The 24,317-nt window shown below is 35.5% G+C and overlaps 1 protein-coding gene across 1 annotated transcript in view; it reads left to right on the top strand.

The window, feature by feature from the left end:
• LOC126966094 (papilin-like) overlaps positions 1 to 24,317 on the top strand; it is a 62,612-nt gene that overhangs the window by 36,002 nt on the left and 2,293 nt on the right. The window contains exons 14-34 of the mRNA XM_050809969.1: positions 200 to 277; positions 764 to 1,909; positions 2,702 to 2,863; positions 4,488 to 4,640; positions 5,242 to 5,449; positions 6,490 to 6,557; positions 6,780 to 6,836; positions 7,177 to 7,212; positions 8,822 to 8,869; positions 10,014 to 10,151; positions 10,892 to 11,059; positions 12,173 to 12,290; positions 13,739 to 14,025; positions 14,660 to 14,860; positions 15,419 to 15,595; positions 15,983 to 16,162; positions 18,237 to 18,410; positions 19,148 to 19,232; positions 19,769 to 19,902; positions 22,977 to 23,147; positions 23,503 to 23,626. Of these exons, the coding sequence (XP_050665926.1) occupies positions 200 to 277; positions 764 to 1,909; positions 2,702 to 2,863; positions 4,488 to 4,640; positions 5,242 to 5,449; positions 6,490 to 6,557; positions 6,780 to 6,836; positions 7,177 to 7,212; positions 8,822 to 8,869; positions 10,014 to 10,151; positions 10,892 to 11,059; positions 12,173 to 12,290; positions 13,739 to 14,025; positions 14,660 to 14,860; positions 15,419 to 15,595; positions 15,983 to 16,162; positions 18,237 to 18,410; positions 19,148 to 19,232; positions 19,769 to 19,902; positions 22,977 to 23,147; positions 23,503 to 23,626 (3,913 nt within the window). The remainder of the gene's footprint in view (positions 1 to 199; positions 278 to 763; positions 1,910 to 2,701; positions 2,864 to 4,487; positions 4,641 to 5,241; positions 5,450 to 6,489; positions 6,558 to 6,779; positions 6,837 to 7,176; positions 7,213 to 8,821; positions 8,870 to 10,013; positions 10,152 to 10,891; positions 11,060 to 12,172; positions 12,291 to 13,738; positions 14,026 to 14,659; positions 14,861 to 15,418; positions 15,596 to 15,982; positions 16,163 to 18,236; positions 18,411 to 19,147; positions 19,233 to 19,768; positions 19,903 to 22,976; positions 23,148 to 23,502; positions 23,627 to 24,317) is intronic.

Genomic DNA, 24,317 nt, shown 5'->3' on the forward strand with positions numbered 1-24,317 from the left:
GTTTGCAGCAAGAGTCACCATGAAAAATTATAAAAGATTCTAGAATTTTTGGTAAAACATGCATTAAAAGTCCTCAACTCCTTAATAATTTAATAACTTCATAAGACGAGGCATACGTAATCCGAAACTTTAGATAAAGAATTGTTGTGAAATGATACTATAAAAACTGCCACAGGTAACTGCATATCTCTTTTTTCAGTTCTAGAAGGCTCTGGTGGCTGGACCGCTTTCACTGAAATTGAATCAGAATTTACTACTGAAGAAGGCTCTGGTGCAGGTATTTTTTTTGTTAATCTATATATATAAGAGATTTCCACGTATATAGTCACTCATCACAATATTTCTGGAACCATAAGCCGTAGAGACTTCAAATTTGGTAGGAATATTCCATTCGCCGAGTAGAGGTCAGCTAAGATTTCGGAATTTCGGATTTTTCGAAATTCCACCCGCAAGAGTTTTTTTTATTATGAACAGAACAACGTCTGTCGGGTCAGCTAGTTACATATAAATTATAGGATAATTTTCCACAGTTATAGGAAACCAATGTTATAAAGCTTGTGTGTTGAATAGGATAGGATCAAAGGGTCCACTAAAACGAGACCATAAATTTCATTAGCCAAACAAATGTTAGACATCTTTAAAAGAATTGTTTTTAAGTTTCGCAAATACGTAATTGACATAAAAACTGTAATTATATTCTCTCTTATTTTAAAAATTGTTGGATATAGTTTTTTTGTTCTTACATTATATGATCCGTTTTCAGATATAAGTGTTACGGAGGTAACGGTAACTCTTAGCGAATTCACAACAGATACTAACACAGATGAATCTACTGATATCACTATAGCATCGACAACTTTAACAAATACCAATAAACCTTCTGAACACACTACAGAAACCGAAACAAACACCGACGAAACTACCGAAAGTACTGAAGAATCCACAACTGTAACAAACACAAACAATGATGCTGAAAGCACTATTTATTCATCAACTACTGACATTGCAACTGAGAGTACGATTGATTCCACCACTGGAACAAATATTGTAGAATATACTGAAAGTACGACCGGAACAAATACAGATAATGTAACAGAAATTAATTTAGATTCAACAACTGAAACAATTACTGATGAATCTACTGAAAGTAGTGTAGAACCCACAACTGGAACAAATATTGAAATTACTATAGTTTCAACAACTGAAACAAATACTGATGAATCTTCTGATAGTACTGTAGAAACAACTACAGATACTGCTACTGATACTACTTTAGAATCTACGACTACAACAAATAATGACAATGGAACTGAGAGTACTATAGATTCAACAACTGAAACTAATACTGATGAAACAACTGAAAGTACTGTAGAAACAACAACTGATAATACTACTGAAATAAGTATAGAATCTACCACCGGAACTAACAATGACAATGAAACTGAAAGTACTATAGATTCGACTACAGCAACAAATACTGGCGAATCTTTCGAAATTACCATAGAATCTACAACTGGTACAAATACTGACGAATCTTATGAAAGTACTATAGAATCTACAACAGGAACAAATGGAGAAAATGCTTCTGAAAGTACTTTCGAATCAACGACAGGAACAAATACTGACAATGGAACTGAAAGTACAATAGAATCCACTACTGAAACGAGTACAGATAGTACTATTGATAGTACTATTAAATTCACAACTGGAGCAAATACCGACGATGAAACTGAAAGCAGTTTAGACAGCACAACTGGAACAAATACTGACAAATCATCTCAAAGTACTGTAGAATCTACAACAGACAGCTCTACTGAAACAACTATAGAATCTACAACGGGAATGAATACGGATGAATCTACAAGTGGCACAACTGATATAGGTCTTCAGACTGGTAGCACAGAAATAGGTGTGTATTTTATAGTAGGTAATTAGTACATAAGTTATTCTTCCATAATATATTTATTCCTACACACTTAAGAGTTCTTTAGCTTGGGTATTCATCCACCTGATTTCTGTAGACGAAGTATTGATTGACTATTGAGAAGCTCTACATAAATATTTCTTTAGATTATTGACCAACGAACTTGTGGGTAACCTGATGGCCACAATATAACCCATAATACCAATATATTTGGATGACTTTCTAAAGTACACGTATTTCACCTTTCAAGAGGAAAAGTCTCCTAGTAACATTGACTCACCATATCAATGTTTGATTAAGATTATGCAAAAGCATAGCAAAATGACCTTCCGCAAACAAACGCGATCCAATTCCACTTTTATGAAATTTTAGTAGTTATGATGAGTCAAGCAAGGCATGTTTCAAGTGATTAATGAAAATCCATAACTTTATTGCACTGTGAATGAGGTCGTCGCCAAATACGTGACATACGATGTTATGTCTAAGTAAACAAGTAATTTTGTTAGCCATGGCGCTCTTCAAGCCGAAAGATAACTAATAGTGCTCGGGAGAAAAGGGGGCAAGTACTATTGCAAATTAATACGAATTACAAGTCGTATATATTCAGCACCATAATTTATTCGTGCAATGAGACTCACTTTGTTGGACCGATAATATTGAATTGAAATTCTATATTGTTATACCTTATTAATCGTGTGTTGTAGTCTGTCTGTATCTTTTTGTTATAACCTCCTTTTACCACTCACATTATTTTACTAAAATTATTTACGATAACAGGAACAGAAATAGTCTCGACAACAGATGGTGGGTTCAGTTCGACTGAAAGCTCTACTATAACAGAAGCTGGAACAACACAGACTGGAACCAGTGAATATGCCGAAACATCTTCCACCGAATCTAACGAACCAACATCATTAACGCAAGAAAGTACTACTGAAGGTAAATAAATCAAATAAATACTATAATTCTTTCTAAAATTCATAAATCAAAGGATTATATGGCGGCCAAAACTTGGTTGTGTTTGCCTAGTCTGACGGCCAATCAGCATGTCCTAAATTTTTAGATCCATAGAAGCAATTTTTAAGAAGACACGCGTAGCATCGAATATTGGGATTATATTTAATAGGTAATATTTTGAAGAGAACGGGTTTGATTTTCTGTGTGTTTTATAGATTACTCAAAACTACTTAACCGATTTTATGAATATTATCTGCAGTGATTAATATAGGCTACATTTTTTTCTAAAATTTGACACTTTCTATTTGTTCTTCGAAAGTTTCTTCAATTGGGCAGTCATTATTGGACGTGCACTGCAAAAGCTGTATGGGGCTTGGCTATATAATATTAAAGAGATTCTTTGAAGTTCAAAATAGTTCAGGTTGCTCAAAAAATATTATATGCCAATCCAATTGACACTTTGTTACATTTATTACAATAAAACGTATTTACTTTTATATACTTCAACAGAATATACGTAATATTAATTAAATAGAGACAAATAAGGTTTTCGATGTAATTTAAGTCGCTAATAAGGTTGTGATATAAGTAAGCTGACATTTGAACAAACGTATTGCACAACAAAATTAAGTGGTACTTAGATTTACTTTTTCTAATAGTATCTAAATATATCTATAATATCTGTAATAATGTTCGAGATATTCATTTTTATTTTAATTATTTCTGATGTTAAATAAAAAAAAATACAAAAAAAACAACGGACTTCAAAAAACACTTTTCCAAAACAATAAATGTAATATGCACTAAAAACAAAAAAAATATTGCGTATTTTTATAGAATCTAATTAATTAATCTAATTCTAGTCACAATTATTGTTATTCTTGAAATCGGTGTCCTCCCGCCGCCTTGTCACGTTGTGCGTGCCACACAAGCATATCTCACCTACAGCTATGTATATATGTAGTTACAAACCTACCTTGGCTGACATCCACTCCAACATATCAAACGACAACAATTTAAATTATTGTTATTTTTTTACTTTTAGTGTACACACTAATAATTTGTCTAAATATATTGTGTAGACCTACTAAACTTTGCAATGCAGTAATGAACGTAAGCTAATGATTACAGACATTAGAAATTCGTTAATTTGCATCTTAGAATTGAAGAGTTTCGTTACTTTGTCATGGATTCCATGACAAAGTAACGAAACTGATTCCATTCCAAACTCTCACCAAACGACCTTTGAAGTATGTATATCCTTTCCAATAAATAATAATCATCAAAATCGGTTCGCGCGATATTGAATTATTCGTCCATTTGTCGCGCACATACTTTTAGCAAATGGTATTCTAATGGATGCCATTGTCAGATCTAGACCAAATTACAATTGGATCACACGGGAAGCACCAGCTTTCAAAAAAAGAATAATAAAAATCGGTACACACAGTCGAAAGATCTCAGGTAACAAACATAAAAAAACATACTGACGAATTGAGAACCTCCTCCTTTTTGAAGTTGGTTAAAAAGCCACCAATAGTCATCATAATATGGATAGTTAATATCTAATAGAAAATCGTGTTTTAATGGTAATTTTATGTTTTAGCTCAATTGGACTGGAAATCAACTGTGGAAGTATACACTCAACGGCAGAAATGTAAGATTAGGCGTAAGATCGCTAAATGCACGGATATTCGGATATATCCGTACGGATGCTGTCCTGACAAACGAACACCTGCGAAGGGGCCTTTCGATTTAGGTATTGGTCTTTATTTAAATATTACTTTTTCACTTCAATGTTCTTTCTTAACTAATAAATAGAGAATTGAATCATGGATGTTCCATTAACTGAATTATAATCAGCAACCGATTGCTGACAAACGGACTCAGTATCTACTATCTTAAAATTTCCTACTATGCAAGACGAAACCTAAATATGAATATGATTTATCTCCAAATAGAAATAAATTAAAAGGTGTACTTTATAGGCACTTCGCAACAAACTATCTACAGATAGAGATAAGTTACTATCTTATACTGTAAGTAATTAGCTGCCAGTAATCTGAAGCTGTCCCAATATACCCGATAAGTCATTCTTATTGCCAATTCACTATTGCAATTTCCATACAAACTTCTATCCCTGGTAAGCTATACGTCGTCCCATTGACAGACAGCGTGTACGGATAAGATGAGTTAACGTCGATAAGTTTATTGGGACAGAAAAGTCAACGATAGTTACGATTTTTTATCTCAAGGAGATATTGGAATATTGGGAAAGGCCGTAAGTCAACGATCTGGGCACGCAATAAAAAAAATGAATGCAACAGCTACAAAAAATAAAAGTTTACTTTTGTTGTAAGGTTGTAAGAACATTACGACGTGCGCTGACACAAAGTACGGTTGCTGTCCCGACGGTGTATCACCAGCTCTGGATGATAAAGGAGCGGGCTGTCCTGTCACACCCTGTAACGAGACGCTCTACGGCTGCTGCAAGTCTGACAACATTACTGTTGCTACTGGAAATGATGATGAAGGATGTCCCGTAATACCAGCCTGCAAGACTACAGAGTAATTTAACTAAATAGTAACAAATATTTAATGGAGTTTCAACAATTTCAAAATATTCGTTTAATTTTGTGTAAATGTGTATTTTCGAAATCTTAGGGTATCCCATGTGCTGGCCATCTCTGCTTGGTCACGTTCTTCGGTTTTGAAGGTCCTGTCCGTAATTCAAGGATTTCGTTAGGTTACTTCTTTATTGCGGTCGTAAGTGGTAGGCTAATAATTGTCAGATTGAAGATCTGGTCCGACAGTCGGCTAGGTGATCGTCTGCGTGGTCTTCTGCTTTCCACCTTGCCTATTACTATCAACTTGTCTAAATTACTCGAAAGGCGTCGGTCTAAGTGGTAAAAATACCCCAAGAACTTTTGATAGCAAATTGTGAACAATCTAGTGCCCATGCGAAGTTACTCCTCCGAGGCATCCTTCTCCAACACCACATCTCAAACGCCTCAGGGTTTTTCTTTTCTGCCGCTCGGTGCTGCTCATATGAAAATAGAAGTTCTTTCTCAGCTTTAGTCACGGATCATCGCTGTTGGTATCGACTAGTCGACGAAACTGATTTAAATAAAAAAAATCATAATGTCTCACAAAAGCGAATCTTACACAAATAATGAGGTCAAGCTCTAAAGGTTGATGCATCCAATATACGATATTTTATATTTATGCATTTAATTCTTTATTATTTTTCATGAAATAATTTATATTATTCAAACACGACTCATATATTTGATTGCACCTTACAACCAAATTTGTTATGTATATTACAGCGATTGTAAAATACTCTATTTGATTGAAAGAAGTGGCCGTTGAGTTTCTTATTATGTTGTTCTCACGAGCGCAACTTTTTACGAACATATAGCAAATTCAGTAATTTAGAAGAAATATTTATAGTGACGATTCAGAAGCGCTTAGTTTAAGCCTGAAGGTTATTTGACTTTGACTTGACTTTAAAAAAAGATTTAATAATTTAATTCTCGGATTAGTTACCCTAAATTTAATAAATTTGAATATTACTTATAATGTCATCACCAAAATTCTTTTTTCAGATTTGGCTGTTGCGAAAATGAGACCATTTCCGCTTCAGGACCTAACAAGCAAGGATGTCCTGAAACAGGTATGTAAACGTCTATTACTTAAACAAGAACATAATATTATATTCAACAACGATTGAATCTGTACAGACAATATGTACACAAAAACCCAACTAATTATATACTCTATAACCAAGCTATCCATTGGTGAAAACGACATGAAAATTGGTGTAATAGTTTTTGAATTTATCGCTAACAGTTTTATAATAAAATGTAGTGATAAATAATACTTTATTTTGTTCTAGAAGTAACAACGACAGAAGGTACTACAGAGTATTCAGAGAGTTCCACCACATCGACAGGTATTTATTATCTTTATAAGTTAATACCTACAGATAAAAGATTACTGGTAGCTTTTATGAGCAAAAAGTGACGAGACGAGTTTAGCGCCTCTTAGAATTCTTGATTGAACTCGATATTCTGACTACGCAATATACCTCTTCACTTTGACACATAAATAACGGTACAAGAATTTTATGATTGTTTTGACCCCTCCCCCGTCATAGCTGCTCATATTTGTAAGACCCTCCCTTACTTAGTGTGATGTTAGATATTTCGCAATTATACATTTAATTTAAATAATACTATGATTTATAAACGTTATTGTTATGTAACATACTCATAACATATAATTTTTTTCAGAAACCCTTACAACAGACAGTTCGACAAGCTTCACAGGTATGTTAATATTTGAATTTTGTAACAAACTCCAACGCTGTTCTGTCAATAGAAAAAAACCGGTTGGTATGTATTCTATGTAGGTATTCGGGAATAATGTAGTCTAAAGGCATCAGGCAAGGAGTAAAATGAAATAACGACATATGACATATTATAAAATCATTCAGAAAAAAACGTATTTCTGAATGATTTTATAATATGTCGTAATAAAATGCTAAGGATTAATGTCGTATTTGTGTATAGAGCTATTATATTATTCTACCTACTAAGCTAGAGGTCCCGGGTTCGAATCCCGGTAGGTGCAAGCATTTATATGATGAATATAGATGTTTGTTTCCGAGTCATGGATGTTTAAATGTATTTATGTATGTTTAAGTAAGTATATTGTATTAAATATATCGTTGTCTTGTAACCCATAACACAGGCTATATATGCTTAACTTGGTGCAAGATAATTTGTGTAAAAAGTGTGTCAATATTATTATATTATCGCTTTATAAATGCAAATTTTTTAAAGTTCTAAAATGGATATAGTATGTTATCCTTAAGAGATATGTATATGCCATGGCAGACTTTTGTGTAGACGCACTTATATATAAGATACACAGTTTCACCAAAAAATATTTTGTTATATCTCAAAGGGTTTACACAGCGTTTTCGTTGAAAGCCCCTAAACGGTTTATTTTTTCCGACAGCTCCACAAAGTATCGTTAATGATTGTAAAAATGTATGCAACAACTTAACATACTTCACCACCAAGAAAATCGGTGCAGTAGTTATGAGTTTATCGCGAACAGACAGACAGACAGATGCGGCGAAGGACTTTGTTTCATAATATGTAATAATAAAATACTAATTAGTAATTAAAGTGAAACTTTTATTATTTCGCCTAATATTTTTCGTCCATCTGTCGCATGTCGTATAACAGCCGCGAAGTAAGAGTTAATTTCAATTTCATATACTGTTTTCAAGTCACGTTGCCTGAGTGGCTTACGGCGGCGCTGGTTCCCTAGAGGGAGAGTAGGTTCGAACCCTCCCTCTCGGGAACTGACAATTGTTTTTTTTTTTTTTTTACTTTATAATTTTTAAGGATAAGTAAAACATATTATATATAATTTGTTGGTGTCATTTCTAATATACTAGAAACTATCAAAATCTAAACTTCGGAAATATATTATGGTGCTCTGAGAAGAAGTGGCGCAAGAAACTCTCCCAGCATTCTTCTTTTTTGCGCTCTTTTTAATAAAATATGTAACAATATTGTACTGTAATTGTTATTGCTATAAAATAAATAAAACATTTAATTTTTTTATAGATAATGCCTGAACACTGGCAGGTACTTTATTATAAAAGTGTATTCATTTACCCTTATATATGTATTTTATACATATGTATTTCTAATGTTATTATATGTTATTTTGTGAAAAATGTTTCACTTGCATTATGGTTTCCTCCTCCTCCTCCTCGCGTCGGTTTCCTCAGTGCTGAGGGTCGTGATCATCTCGACAGAGTACTTTGTTGCGTATTATTTGCCGCCATCTGCCCAAAAAAGTTTAACTTTAAAGTTTATTCTATATCACCTTCAATTATTTTTTATATTATTTCCTTAGACCTAGAAGCCGAGACTACAACAGTGGTCTACACCGAAAGTACAACAGGTATTTAAAAATATTTTTATGTATAATACAGTTTTATAAGATTTCACAGAACTTATATTCTTGAAACTAATATAATATATAAAAATACGAAAGAAATAAAGTTAATTACCACAAAAATTTACTATAAGAATTAAGTCATCGTCAAAACACGCATTCAACTCTCAAAAATGCATTTTATTTGTATAATAATTTTAAAATGTTAATTAAATTTTAAAATTATTTTTCTACCTAGCCTACCAGTTATAGGCTCCTTTGTACTGGATGCAGGTTAGATTATGGGTACCACAACGGCAAGTATTCCTGCCGTGAAGCAGTAATGTGTAAAAATTACTGTTTCGGTCTGAAGGGTGCCGTAACTAGTGAAATTACTGGGTAAATGAGTCTTCACATCTTATGTCTCAAGGTGACTAGCGAAATTATAGTGCCGCTCAGATTTTTTGTGTTTCTCAAGAATCCTGAGCGGCTCTGCATTGTAATGGACAGGGCGTATCAATTACTATCAGCTGAACGAATAAGACTAAGGCTAAAACGGGACGTTACATAGCCAAGCGTGACAAGTCAGTCTAATTAAATATCCATAAATAATATGATCAGCGCGCCTAAAGAAGTTTCACTACAAGAAAAGACTTAAATATTTTTTATAGAAGTTTGTCCTCCACAAACGAGCATTCCTAATGTTAAGTAATCACCGCCGCCCACATTCTCTTGCAACACCAGAGGAATAACAGGAGCGTTTCTGGCCTTTAAGGAAGGTGAACGCGCTATTTTGAAGGTACCCATTCCACAGCTTTGTTGTACGTGGATGAAAGTTCCTTAAAACCGCACTGTGGAGGAACGCCACATATCCAGATAGTAGGGATGATATTATAATTTGTGGCGTGTCGTGCGAAACTGGAATTTGGCGGTAGGAATCAGATGAAACAGCCCTCCAGAACAGTCTCCGTGATAAATGCGGTAAAAGCGAGGTCGCAACGCAACGATAAGGGATTTAAATCAACAAAACACAGAATTATAATTCTTCAATCTTCATATTATATTCGCTTACAATCTCATATTAACATACGTGAATGTATTAAAATTATAATTAAATCAAAGTCTCATCAATCCGCTATTTCATTCTAATGATTTTTAATTTCTCCCTCAGATGTTACGACAGACGACTGTACCGCTTCTGAATATGGATGTTGCCTTGATAACATCACTGAAGCTTCAGGACCTAACGGCCAGGGATGTCCATGCAGTATATCTGAATTTGGCTGTTGTCCTGATAATGTCACAGCAGGTAATACATCACTTCATCATCATTATTTTTTGTTTTAATGGAAAAGGAGAACAAACGAGCGTACGGGCCACCTGGTGTTAAGTGATCACCGCCGCCCACATTCTCTTGCAACACCAGAGGAATCACAGGAGCGTTGCCCGCCTTTAAGGAAGGTGTACGCGCTTTTTTTGAAGGATTTTTCATCCCGGAAACACCGCATAGGGAAGTTCATTCCATATCTTTGTAGAACGTGGAAGAAAGATCCTTGAAAACCGCACTGTGGAGGACAGCCACACAACCAGATGGTGGGGATGATATCCTAACTTGTGCCGTGTCGTGGGAAGGTGAAATTCGGCGGCAGGAATAAGGTGAAATAGCTCTTCGGAACACTCCCCACGATAAATACGGTAGATGACACACAATGAAACGATGTCTCTACGCAACGCCAAGTGATCCAGCAGTTCACAGAGCACTGGGTCCCCTATTATATAGTCTATACCATAATGATAGACTCACCAAAACAATAAGTATATTGTTAACTCCATAAAGAATAGATCAAAACACAACTATGTAATTTTCGCCTGTCCCTTGCAAACCGACCATTTGTGACACCGTAGACTTAAAAGTGGTAACCGTAGTATTGCAAATATAACAATCCAAGGAAGCCAGATAGACTGGCGCCGTAACGCGTTACGTTACAGCGAAAGTTATCACTTCAACAATGATGATAGTAGTTATTTCAAATTTAATATTAATTTTAGCTATAGGTCCAAATCTAAAAGGCTGTGGATGCATCACGTCTAAGTTTGGATGTTGTTTGGACGGTGACACTCCTGCGCATGGACCGGACCTGGAGGGCTGTTGTGCGCAGTCTCCGTTTGGATGTTGCCCCGACAACTACAAGGCAGCTGAAGGACCACATCTTGAAGGTTTGAACTTGGCATAAAGGCATAATAGGCATTTATTTTCTCAAATTTTATTCCTTTAGAATTCTTTTTGTTATCTTCTCTTATTTGAGAGAAAAGAAGCGGCGCAAGAATTATCCCAGCATTCTTTTTTGTGCTCTCTTATTAAAATATGCAATTTTTGATGAATACATCGTACAGATGTTATACAGCGTAAAGATCTCGGTTGGCAGGTAAGGTGCATATGAAGTTGGCAACGTTACCTCTCTGTATGGTCAATCTTATCCTGTGACAGAGGTACGTACCAGACCTTGGGTCACCTGTCAAATCGGTTAAACGCTTGAATACCTCTGCTATGAGTTTTTGTACCGATGAAGCCCAAGGACCCATCGTCTCCACCCCAAAGGTAACAAATATGTATCCATCACCGTGTGATGCATATTTCCTCCGCCTTTGATTTTCGGAATAGATAAATAACAGAATAACTTATTTTTGAACTTGATATTTCGTTAAAGATTCAGGGAACTGTTGGATGATATGTACATTACACTTTTTTCAAGGCCGTCAAAGGTTTTTCTTAATATATTTATATGGAACTTATTGAAAGAACTATCAGATACTACCAACATCAGAAAGATGTAGAGGACATTTTTATTTTACATTTTGGTTCCCTTATTTCAAATTATATGTATATATAAAGTCTTGTTTTTTATTCAAAAAGTTTTTTTTCTAAAATGATACTTATACGTGACGCCTCAAGGGTTCAGAAAACACCAGTATAGTCCGCGAATAATTTATTACCATCCAATTGTCAGTAAAACTACTTGGGAGACATTTATACACATCACCAATAATTAAATTATTATCACACTCAATTTTCTACAATAATGTTCAATCACTGAATGTATAAATAAAGTACGACTCAATATTACACCCCTAAGTAGCAAATAATGTTAAACAATGTTGTTTCAACAAACAAAAAATAATAAACAAGGAAATTAGGTTGTTTATGTAAGAGCAAATTAAGTTATACTCGACCTTAATGTGCAAGACATAAGGTCGAGATTGTCTCACGCCGGTAAGTAATAGGTACGAAGGAATTTTCTGACTCTTTCGTAACATAAAACTAAATTTCAGGATGCAGTTGCCAGACCGCCCACTTTGGCTGCTGTCCGGACAACGTCACCATCGCACGAGGTCCCAATAACGAGGGTTGTGGATGTCATTACACCGAGTATGGATGCTGTCCTGATAGGTAATTTGTTTCTAAAATAAATTTCTTAAGGACTCTATAGGAGATCAAATGAAATACGTTATAATTTTTAAAACTTTAAACAAAAATGTGGTTGTATGATGTAGCTCTCTCTTTGTCTAGTATTTAGAATAGTATGAAATAATATTATTTTTACTAATTTATTAATACCAATGAAGCAGGATTTTTATATTTACAGTATTTTATCATGCTAAAAAAATTCTTAATGTGTCTCTATTTTAATTTATTCTGGCGAGCTAGATCCATAGTGGATAATTATTTTGAATTAAAATTTACTTCATTGTATAGTCTAATAAATTTTTCAGACTCTAAAGATGATTGACAAAATTATTGGTGATTTGTTTATTTTTCAAATAAACAAATCCCAAATAATTTTTAAACAAAAAACTAAATAAAATAAAAGGTCGCTCGATGTTCAGTGAAGTCAGTCTCATTTATATAAAATGAAATTGTGTTTTTTTTTAATGAAAATAAGGGACGAGTACGTTCAGCTGATGGTAATACGCCCTGCCAATTACAATGCAGTGCCGCTGAGGATTCTTGAAAAACCACAAAAAATCTGAGCGGCAATACAACTGCGCTCGTCATCTTGAGACATAAGATGTTAAGTCTCATTTGCCCAGTAATTTCACTAGCTACGGCACCCTTCAGACCGCAACACAGTAATGTTTACACATTACTACTTCACGGCAGAAATAGGCGCCGTTGTGGTACTCATTATCTAGCCGGAATCCTGTGTAAAGGAGCCTCCCACTGGTAGATTAGACTAGTAATTATTTTTGTCCTATGTATCCTCTCAAATGCTTGGAAGTGGGCCTTTTACTGTATTTTAAAATGCTTTCATGTTATTTTCTAACTTACAGTATGCCATACATCTGCATTAAAACGTACACAAAAGTTAGCATACCTACGTCATACTTTGTAATTGTACTTTGTGAGAATAATCTATTTTCCTACCCCCTTATTCATAATGGTCCGCTAACTTTAAACAGCCGCTAAGGAGTGTTTTTTCTTATTCTGACTTAGGTCAAAAGAAGAAGACAGAGTGAGAATTAGCAATGCTTGAAGTTAGCAGACTATTATGAATAAGGGGGCTAATCTATATCTAAGCTATTACGTAAATTTTTTCGTGATACATACCTATAATTGTATAGGTATGTGTCATCGGAGACCTTTCCGCTCAATAACCCTATCTTAATTTGAATACAAAAAATATATTGGTACTTTCAATTTGTATCATTATGAGTTATGACGTTTGGTTCTTTTATTTTTAGCCATCTTTGCGAGATTTTTACAAAATTGTTCCTTCAGAAAAGTAGAATAGCACGAGGAATAAATCATTTTAATGATTTTTGCTTCGTTAGGCCAAAGAAGTATAACTTCTTGCGTGCATACATAAGTACACACACCCTTTTTTTTTCGTTTACCAGACATACAGCAGCGACTGGATATAACTATGAAGGCTGTGGCTGCCACACGTATCAATTCGGGTGCTGTCCTGACGGTGTGACGATATCCAGTGGCCCCGGTCTCGCGGGCTGTCTCTGCCAGCATTCTCCATTCAAATGTTGTGGTGATGAAGTCACAGCGGCTACTGGACCGGATGGAGCAGGATGTAACTGCGCGAACAGTAAATATGGCTGTTGTCCTGATGGAACTACTGCTGCAGCAGGGCCGAAATTCCTGAACTGTACAAATATACCGATAAATAGACAAGGTAATGCTACAAATGTAAGAAGGGTGTTGAGTAGAGAGTTTGCTTTATTTTGTGTCTTCTACCGCATTTATATATAAGCACAATAGTATAGTCAGGCCATAAGGCTTGGTACAATAAAATAATTCAACCAACTTATATACACATTCAATTCACACAAAATATTACCTTAATCTTAAATACAAAAATAAAAGAAAAAACATAAGTTTTTTCTATGGGAGAGGAGGACAAGTGCGTCACTTGTTGTTTTTTTATCACCGCGAGCCATTCCTGTTGTAACAAGAGAAGAATCACAGGAGCGTTGCCAGCCCTTTACTTAACTTTACACGCTTTTTCTTAAGGTACCCATGTCGTATCGTTTCGAAAACAGCGCACAAGGAAGGTCAATCCACAGATCTTACAAAACCGCACTGCGGAAGAACGCTTTACGCTACACATCCAGATAGTGGGGATGATATCTTAATATTCTTTTTCTATCTCGCTGTATATCCGTTAGAGATTTTCTTCTCTCTTGCATTACATAGATTTTTCTATGAATTAAATTTGATAAAATAACCAACGCAAGAGAAAAATAGTTGTTTTGTTTATAATATTACTTGTATAATATAAGGAGACTTATTTTTTCAAATTATTACAGAGGCTTGTAGTCTGCCGAAGGACAGCGGCGAGTATAACACTAACGTCATAGACCGTGCAGTCGTCACAACTAAGAAGTGGTACTACGACATGACGTACGGTGGATGCGCACCTTTCTGGTACTTGGGCTTCAAGGGCAATGCTAACAGGTTCTCAACACAAGAAGAGTGTCAAGATGTCTGCGTTCATCCAGCGCCTAGAGGTAAAAGGAAAAGGGTATATTATGCATAGTTCTTAAATAAGAGTCAATTTTATTTGTCCTTTGAAGTAGTGCAAAAAGAAAGTTGGAAAATTTTAATATTTATTAATATTTGTCGTCTCCAATCCGGGGTATAAACAGGAACACCCCTTTGTTGCATTGGTTCATCATCAGCCGGAAGACGTCCACTGCTGGACAAAGGCCTCCACCAAATACTCATCCAACGTATTCCGGCGATCTTAATCAGATCGTCGGTCCATCTTGTATGGGGATCCATCCATGGGTTGGTGTGTGCTTTGACGGCAAGTGAGATTTCTTCTTTTTAGTTCTCCAGACTTCTTCCTTATACTTTGGTAGGGGCCTCTCCGCACTACTACTACGAATCTACTACCACTAACCGGCTCCTTGAGCAAATCGAATTGACTACAGATTCCTCGTTGCAGCTGATCTCCATGATAAGGATTCTTGGTGATCTCAACGCACACCACATTGGATTGTACGGCTCATCATCACACGATCAAATTTGAATGTCATTGAAACCGATATATATTTTGTTCATAGACGCGTGTAAATTGCCGTCATCAAAAGGCTCGTGCACAGGATATAATGTGAAATGGTACTACGATTCTAACCAAGAACGATGCGCCAAGTTTATCTACGGCGGCTGCCTCGGCAATGATAACAGATTCGACTCCGAGGAACTATGTCAAGCCAGTTGTAGGCCTGAGAAGACTGAAGGTTTGTGTCGATATTAATTATTTTACTAGTCACGCGTCCGTTCTGAGAGTTCTTACAGAGCGTCGTGGTATTTCCGACAAATATAATATTTCAATTAATAAAATTAAATATTATATTGATACCAGTGGGAGGCTCCTTTTGCACAGGATGCCGGCTAGATTATGGGTACCAAAACGGTGCCTATTTCTGCCGGGAAGCAGTAATGTGTAATCATTACTGTGTTTCGGTCAGAAGGGCGCCGTAGCTAGTGAAATTACTGGGCAAATAAGATTTAACATCTTATGTGTCAAGGTGACTTGTAAATGTTTCTGGCAAATAAAGAACTTTGACTTCGAATTAAATATTTAAGGCATGTAAATAGTTTAAGAAGTTCATTAATATTTCTAGAGCAATGCAAACAGCCAATTGAACAAGGAAGCTGCGCTGGCTCCTATCTCCGTTGGGGCTTCAACCCGGAGACGCGAAAATGCAGTCAGTTCATCTGGGGCGGGTGCGAGGGTAACGCAAACAGGTTTAATTCTGAAGCTGCCTGTATGATGCAATGCAATGCGCCTGGAGTACCTCAAGGTATGTATCAATGAAATCAGTATAATATAGTTTTAATCTTATTTGTCATAGGGAAATGGGCGTTCAATAAAATGCATCCTCCCTCAAGTTTGTACGATTTGTGAGACATTCATTTACCAGTGGGAGGCTCCTTTGCATAGGATGCCGGCTAGATTATGGGTACCACAACGGCGCCTATTTCTGCCGTAAAGCAGTAATGTGAAAGCATCACTGCGTTTCGGTCTGAAGGGCGCCGTAGCTAGTGAAATTACTGGGCAAATGAGACTTAACATCTTATGTCTCAATGTGACGAGCGCAATTGTAGTGCCGCTCAGAATTTTTGAGTTTTCAAGAATCCTGGGCGGCACTGCATTGTAATGGGCAGGACGTATCAATAACCATCAGCTGTACGTCCTGCTCGTCCCTTATATTATTTAAAAAAAATGTAAGAAAACGCATGATTTGATAGCAATTCCGAAAGCTTTATGAGAGGAATTCGCATGTATGAATGAACAGGGCATAGAAAGTTAACACCTAGAAAGTAGAACCTCGTTAAGTCGAACCTCGATTAGTTGAAAATTTCCAAATCTCGAAAAAATGTTTTTTTCCCTTCCCTTCAAACACCAAAACTTCCGTTACTCAAAATCTCAACCCTTTCTCTATTAGTAGAATAATCAGTGAGTCCCTCCAAGCCATTTTAGTACAAATCTTATCTCCATAAATTGAAAAAGTTTATTTTACCTCTGTATCTCGAGCATAGCAATGTTTTATTTTACAACCTTTTCAACTCTATTATTTGAGAATTCTATTATTTATTACCTCTGTAGTTCGAAGAAAAATATGTTACCGACCTTAAGAATTTGCCGATAGTATACAATTTAGAATTACCACGAATTAATATACTTTAACATGCGTTTGCTTTCTTGGTGTCAGGTGTTTGATTTTATTATTTTTGTTTAATATTATAATTTCTGGGAAGAGGTGAGACAGTTGCTCATGGGCATCCGCAACACCAGGGATCAAGAAATGCGTTGCCGGCCTTTAAGTTGGGAGTATGTTCCGAGTTTGAAAGTTCTTAAGTCATATCGGTTCGGGAAAACAGCAAGTAACTGATTCCAAGTTGTCATGCGAGGTAAGATGTTTCTCGCAAAATCATCTGAACAACTCATTTGACTACTACCCGTGAAATATGCGGTCAAAAGTTGAAGAGAGAGCCCACATCTCTACGAAACGGCAAAAATCAAGCTGATCGGAGATTACTTTATCGATTAATTGATATTTAACTAATTTCTTTACAACTTTCTTGACTTGGATTTTCATTGTTGTTTTTTATCATATTATGCACTTTATTAACATCGTAGTTATGAAGTAGTTTAGAATTTAGACAATCATATAATATACTATTTTCTTTTTTTTTAATCTTCTCGCATGTTGTGTTTTCTACTTCTTATCTTTATTATCTAACATTTTTCTTTCTTGTTCCTTCAGGTGATGGTTTTATTTTTATTAATATTTACTTTATGCACTTGTGATTGGGTAGTGACTATCTCAATATTTTAATGCCAGTTTTTATTACGATTGGTAACAAAAAATATAAATTTTCTACAAGATATACAATTAAAGATGTAAATGTAAAAATCTTATTCGGTTTGTTTCGGTACAGTTCTTTGATCTTATTATTAACTTAGTCAAATGTTTTGAGTTTTCTTTTGTGTTAATTCCGCCAATATTTGTCTTTAAACTATTCGACACGTATTTCGCCTCTACACGAGGCATCCTTAGGAGATGTTAACTCGCCAAACTCTGGCACGAGACGAGGCGAATATTGGCGGAATTTACACTAAAGAAAACTCAAATCATTTGGATAATTATGGATTTCAACAAAGTAACGCCTTCTTCAATAAATTTTATTAACTTTATTTTATGAAATCTGATATAGTATGACTTTAACAAGACTTTGTTGTAATATTAATGACAAAAGCCTCAAGTATTCGTGATGATATTTTCATAGACACTCGTAGAACCTGAACAAATCTTTTTTTTTATATTGGTATTGTCACTTATCAATCACTGCATCTCTTCACTAACTGCACAGCACGATGCAAGTTGCCAGGACCAGTTGTCGGGACCAGCACGGGGAAGTATCCCATGTGGTTGTTCAAGCAAACAGAGAACAGATGTGTACCGTTCTATTACACTGGTGATGGTGGGAATGACAACATGTTTGAAAGTGAACAGGACTGCGTAGAAGCATGTCCTAGTGCCTATGGTAATTGCTTTCCTTATAATCATTTTGTATTATAAAGTCAATCGAAATGCTTTATAATGTAATCAGGAATCTTCGAAACTGCTTTTTATTTCTTCGCATATATTTTAGACTAATTCTTATTCATCAAAGGATCTATAATTTATATTAACTCTCTATTCTACTTTTCATGTGATTATTTTATTATATTTTGCATGTCGTGCCTCTTGATTAAAGATTATAGGGGCCTCCTATAGCTGGGAATCCAAGAGTTGGATTCTTGTAAGTTATTGGGAGAATTTTCACACGCATCCGATCCGTACCCGTAAAAATACGGTCCGGTGTAGTCTTAGAACTATTTCTAATATTTGAGGGAAAGAAATCGGATGATGAAGCCGGATCTAGTGCGTATAATAGTTCTACGAATACTTCTGACCGTTTCACGGATACGGAACGTATTCGGATCGGACGTAGTGCGAAAGCGCTCTAACTCAAAACCCGGCACCAATTATCATCATAATCTCACAACATTACAAACAATATAATCTACTACAAGGATTGCGCTTTAGCGATTCTTAGGAAAATTTTCCCTCAGCTGAAGAAAATTGCAGATCACTCGAATGTTGTAAGAATTTTAGGTATTTACTTCAAACTTTCATATTCATTCATATATATAAGCAGGAAACGGTATTATAATTTAGATGGTGTTATAATAAATCTTTATAACTACATTTTGTACGTATTTGTTTGTTTTTATACAGTTCCAGATGTATGCACCTTGCCAGCCCACCCAGGTGACTGCGACCGCTATGAAACACGATGGTTCTTCGATACGAAGCTGACAAGGTAAATATATTTATCCTTCGTGTTCAAAAGACACAACCATTGAGGTAATGTTTGTATATCGGGCTACGTACTGTGCCACATCATCTCTGGACATTGCTGGAACGTGAAGTCCCCTCCCGTTCCCCTTTCACCCCCTCGCGATCGCCCTGTTTCGTTCACGACTGCAACACTCTGAATTCTTGGGTTTTACAAGAAACCTGCGCGGCATTTCATTGTTATGGGCAGGGTGCATCAATTGCCATCAGCTGAACGTCCAGCTCGTCTCATCTGGCACGAGACCTGTGCCAGATTGTGGCGAGACTGAGGATGCCTCGTGTAGAGGCGAAACACGTGTCGAATTGTTTAAAAACAAATATTGGCGGAATTAACACTAAAGAAAACTTTAATCATTTGTATAATTATGGATTTCCGCAAAGTAACGCCTACTTCAATAAATTTTCACCCCTAATTGTCATAAAAAGGGGCCTGAACTTTACCCAACGTGTGGGGAATATACTAGCGCATTCATTTCACCATACGATTCTTCATTGTCTTAGGTGTCGTCAATTCTACTACGGTGGGTGTGGAGGAAACGAGAACAACTTCGCAACAGAGGCCGAGTGTGAGAACAGATGCTCGGAGGAGGCAGCTGTCACCACCACAGTGCAGCCCACCAATCGCTATTGGAACGGTATGTTAAAATATGGCACTCAATATAAATAATAGCTGTGTTTGAAACTTATAAATCAAATTCAAATATTTTTATTCAAAATAGGGTATGATATCTCTTATTGACAGTCAAAAACCACCACCCATTCAAAAAAGAAGAATGGGCGCAAGAAACTCAGCGGGCTTCTTTTTTATACATAAAAAATTGGTTAGAATATAATATCGTACAATAAAATTTATTATTTACTAGCCTGGGGGTGCTTGCTCATTGCCAATATGTGTATTCATGTAGAAAGTCATTTATTTTATAGTAACCTTTACCACATAAACGTTTTTTAACATTTCGTAATACATTTGTTTTGAACATTATCTGGGATCTTGTTGTAAAAGCATAGATGTACAATGACCCATAAAAGACTTACTAACGAGCCGAGTAGTAGGCATATTAATTTGCGACGAGATTGAATATATAAGTACTTACTGACCTTAGTTTCTATGGTCTGTAGAAACATGATGAAACGGAAGAAGTTAGTAAAGATTACGAACCTAATTTTACGGAATTATCTAAATGATGAAACTGCAAACAAAATTTACTGTTTTTAGTTTTATTAGTGACAAAAAGTTACGATCTACATTAATTATAATATCTATATCGCACCTTTAATAATATATCATTTATATAAATATGATATTCATCATTAAAAATATCATTGTTATTGTTCTCTTCTTTTTAGTCTTTTTGCTCCATAATGGTGTAGACCTCTTGCTACTCTTCTCTTGAGCCACGAGCATTCAGTTCATTTCTGTTACACTTTTAATGTTATCTTTCCAACGCATTTGCTGTTGGTCGCTTCTCATCCCAAGTCTACATGCCACTCTAGAAGACTATCTAATATCTGAATATGATGTATTCAGAACACTAATTAATTAAAATTAACACTTTTTATAAGGTACGTGTCAGGTAAGGAATGTATCATAGAGGTCTTACTCATAGAAGAAGAAATTAGTGACTTTTGGTTACTATGACTACAAAAAAAGTTATTACGTTGTCATGAGTATAATGCGCAGTGGAAGCGTGCTGGGCCCATAACCTGTTATATGAGATAGAGCAGAGTATCAGCAGTAGACTATGAGCAAATCAGTGCATTCACCATTATTTAATATAAGAAAACAATTTTATAAATTAATTACAACTTTTTATTCTCATGACAACAATGATATTATATACAATAAAGAGGTAGATATCGCACTAGCGCGCGCAAAATGTTGTAGACAAATTCAGACAATTGTTGTAATTTCATTTAGTCGGTTAATAGCAGCGAGCTAAGCCGAACGTTTTCGTGGCGTGACAATTATAATCTAAAATGCCAACCTGTGTGTTAAGAAAATGTAAAAACTATGTTTGCAAGATATATAAGAGTGAGGGTATTTCATACCATACGAAATTATATAAAAGAACATCGTATTTGTATTTTATCACGATTTTATTTCTTAATAGCTGACCCAGCAAACGTTGTATTGCCGATATTAAAATCGCGATACAAAAGTAACTGTTGATCGTAGATGGGTGAAAATTTGAAGTTGTATGTATTTTTTAATGTTGACTCATAATCAAACAAATTTAAAAAAAAATGTCACAAAAATTAAAAAAAAAAATTCGTGTGGACCACCCTTAACATTTAGGGGTATGAAAAATAGATGTTGGCCGATTCTCAGACCTACTCAATATACTCACAAAATTTCATGAGAATCGGTAAAGCCGTTTCGGAGAAGTACGGGAACGAACATTGTGACACGAGAATTTTATATATAAGATTTACAAATAAATCTCGAATTATTAACGTGGTGGTTCGAGCAGGATAGAGAATATGATCTCAACTGCAGCGCGACAAGGACAAATAGTATGTGTCATAGATTAATCAACCAGAAGTGAAATCGTAGGCAGAATACATAGTGGTTGTAACCGCTTTATTGCGGAACTTGAGTTTTCTTGTTAGTTCGTGAGCGTCTTTCTTAAATAATATTATGATGATTATAATAAGTTCTGGCTTTCAAAGTCTTATAATAACGGTGGTATAGAATGAGATTAGTAATAGCAGGCTATTTGATATTTTATTAGTACTTAATCTTGGAATGTATGTAACGTACTTAGAGGTCTCCTCGCAAAATCGACAACGACATATTTGGAACGATACGATAATACTCCGAATATACCGCAACTACCCTGTCTGCTGCGGGATGATCAAGGTATTATATTTTAGGACAATTTAGGAAATTATGTTGTAGGGTAAGTAGCGGACGTAGACAGTAAGTGCTATCTGTTTGCGTAGGAGTTTTTTCAGTAAAACTGCCCTTTCGGTATATCCCATGCTAACTGCAGAAGAATCAATGGATCATTTTCTGCTTCTCCCATTATCTTATTGTAATAAAATCTCAACAAAAATACATTCATAAATAATATAATATACAAGAAATAATAATTGTAAACTTAAAACTTTTTGGGAGCCGTCGTTAGTAAAATTGTAAAAATGGAACCCTTACTGTTAATACATTTCGGTTTTGTTTTGATATGTCTGTATGTTTTTTATTATTTTATGTACAAATAATTTATATCATCAATATGGCTTTATATTTTAATCAACATTATTATTTTTTTAAATCAATAGCACCTAATTTACCTAATTTAAATGTAGTTTTACTACTTTATAACTTTTATTACATGAACTCATGAATTAGACATGACTCAGTAAAAAATCATATCTGGTGAATGCTTCTGTGTTTTTATTATGCAAATACGGAGCAATTAGCAAATTAGACTTATCTCTTTTTCTTTGACGTGTAATCGTAATGTAGTGTGCTATTGCAATGTTAAATTATTCATGTGTGCGTTTGTGTATCATTTACAAACACCGAATGTTGTCTAGGTAACCTATCTATACTTTTAAATATCATTGCATGACAACGTTATTACTTTTTTTGTAGTCATAGTAACCAAAAGTCACTAATTTCTTCTTCTATGAGAATGTGTCAGTCCCAAAAGAAGATCCAGTCGGCCACTAGCCAACATATCAGATTCATGACTTTACATTCTTCCAGATTATTGCGTGCCCGAAGCGGATCCAGGACCATGCACCCAGTTTGAGGAGATGTGGGCTTTCAGCGTGACGAGCGGCACTTGTAAAAGATTCCGCTTTGGAGGCTGTGGTGGTAACAACAACAGATTCCCCGACCTGAAAACGTGTTTGAGCATCTGCGCGCCAGACCAAGGTAAAAACCACCGAGTAGCAATATACTTCATATTCTAAACTAAATTTTATATTAATTTTCTCTGAGCACCGAGCAGAACTTAGTCAAGGACCCTTTCACTTGATCGCATCTGATAGGGAACAGTCCACGGACTGCTTTGTCTTTAGTGTTCCCAACTACGATCAGCCTTTCAAAGCTTTCATCTCTCTTCCTCAAGGGCAAGGACAAGTTTAGATATAGTAGCTTTAGCAAAATTTATGAACGATGTGGGACTCAACGAAACAACAGTGGGACACGAGTGGTCGCTGGTTCCAGTCCCGCATAATTCATTAAGTTTGGTTATAAATTTATTTGTTTCGTTTGTATTGTGTTGTAGAAGTGTGCCAACAGCCCATGCAAGCGGGCCCGTGTCAAGGATCCTTCATGAAATGGTTCTTCGACGCAGCTACCGGATCCTGCTCTCAGTTCACATACGGAGGATGCCAAGGAAATGACAATCGGTAACATTTTTTTACTTGTTTAGGCGCGTTATGAAAAAATGATAAGAGTGAAATTTTAAGATGCGCGCGCATCACTGTAACACAAAAGTAACAGGTAGAAGTTGGTTCCTGAAATTTTGTGACATTTGCGTCATTCGCTATTTTTTTTTGTGTCTTCGTATTATTATTAAGACAGACAAAGGGTTCAAGCCCATACAGCCGTATTCATTATTTATTAATTAATTGTCACAGCCATCTTTGCAAGATTTTTACAGAATTATTCTTTCTAAAAACGTAGAATAGCACGAGGAATAAATTACTTTAATGATTTTTGCTTCGTTAGGCCAAAGAAGTAAAATACACACTTTATTAAAGGTCCACCATCACAGGGTACACATGTTCGTAAAATTATAAACAATGTCCAAAAATCGTATTCCTGCAATTTTAATGCACATAAACATTCAAACAATTTAATTCCATTCCCGACTCGTGGTCACACCTCTTTGTCACACCAGTGTGACTACGAGTAAGTTTTTTTCCTCGTTGTCATACCAAGGGTTTTCCTACAACCTGTTGGTAATTGATATAAGTGATATTTCTATTCTCATGATCTCGACTTTCTCGAAAGTTTAGATAACGACTGATGATGAACGGAAAATGTTTTTTCCTCGTCTTCACACCACGGGTTTTATTACACCTTTTATATCTTAAC

Source organism: Leptidea sinapis, chromosome 9 (genome assembly GCF_905404315.1).
Source record: "Leptidea sinapis chromosome 9, ilLepSina1.1, whole genome shotgun sequence".
Taxonomy (NCBI): Eukaryota; Metazoa; Arthropoda; class Insecta; order Lepidoptera; family Pieridae; genus Leptidea; species Leptidea sinapis.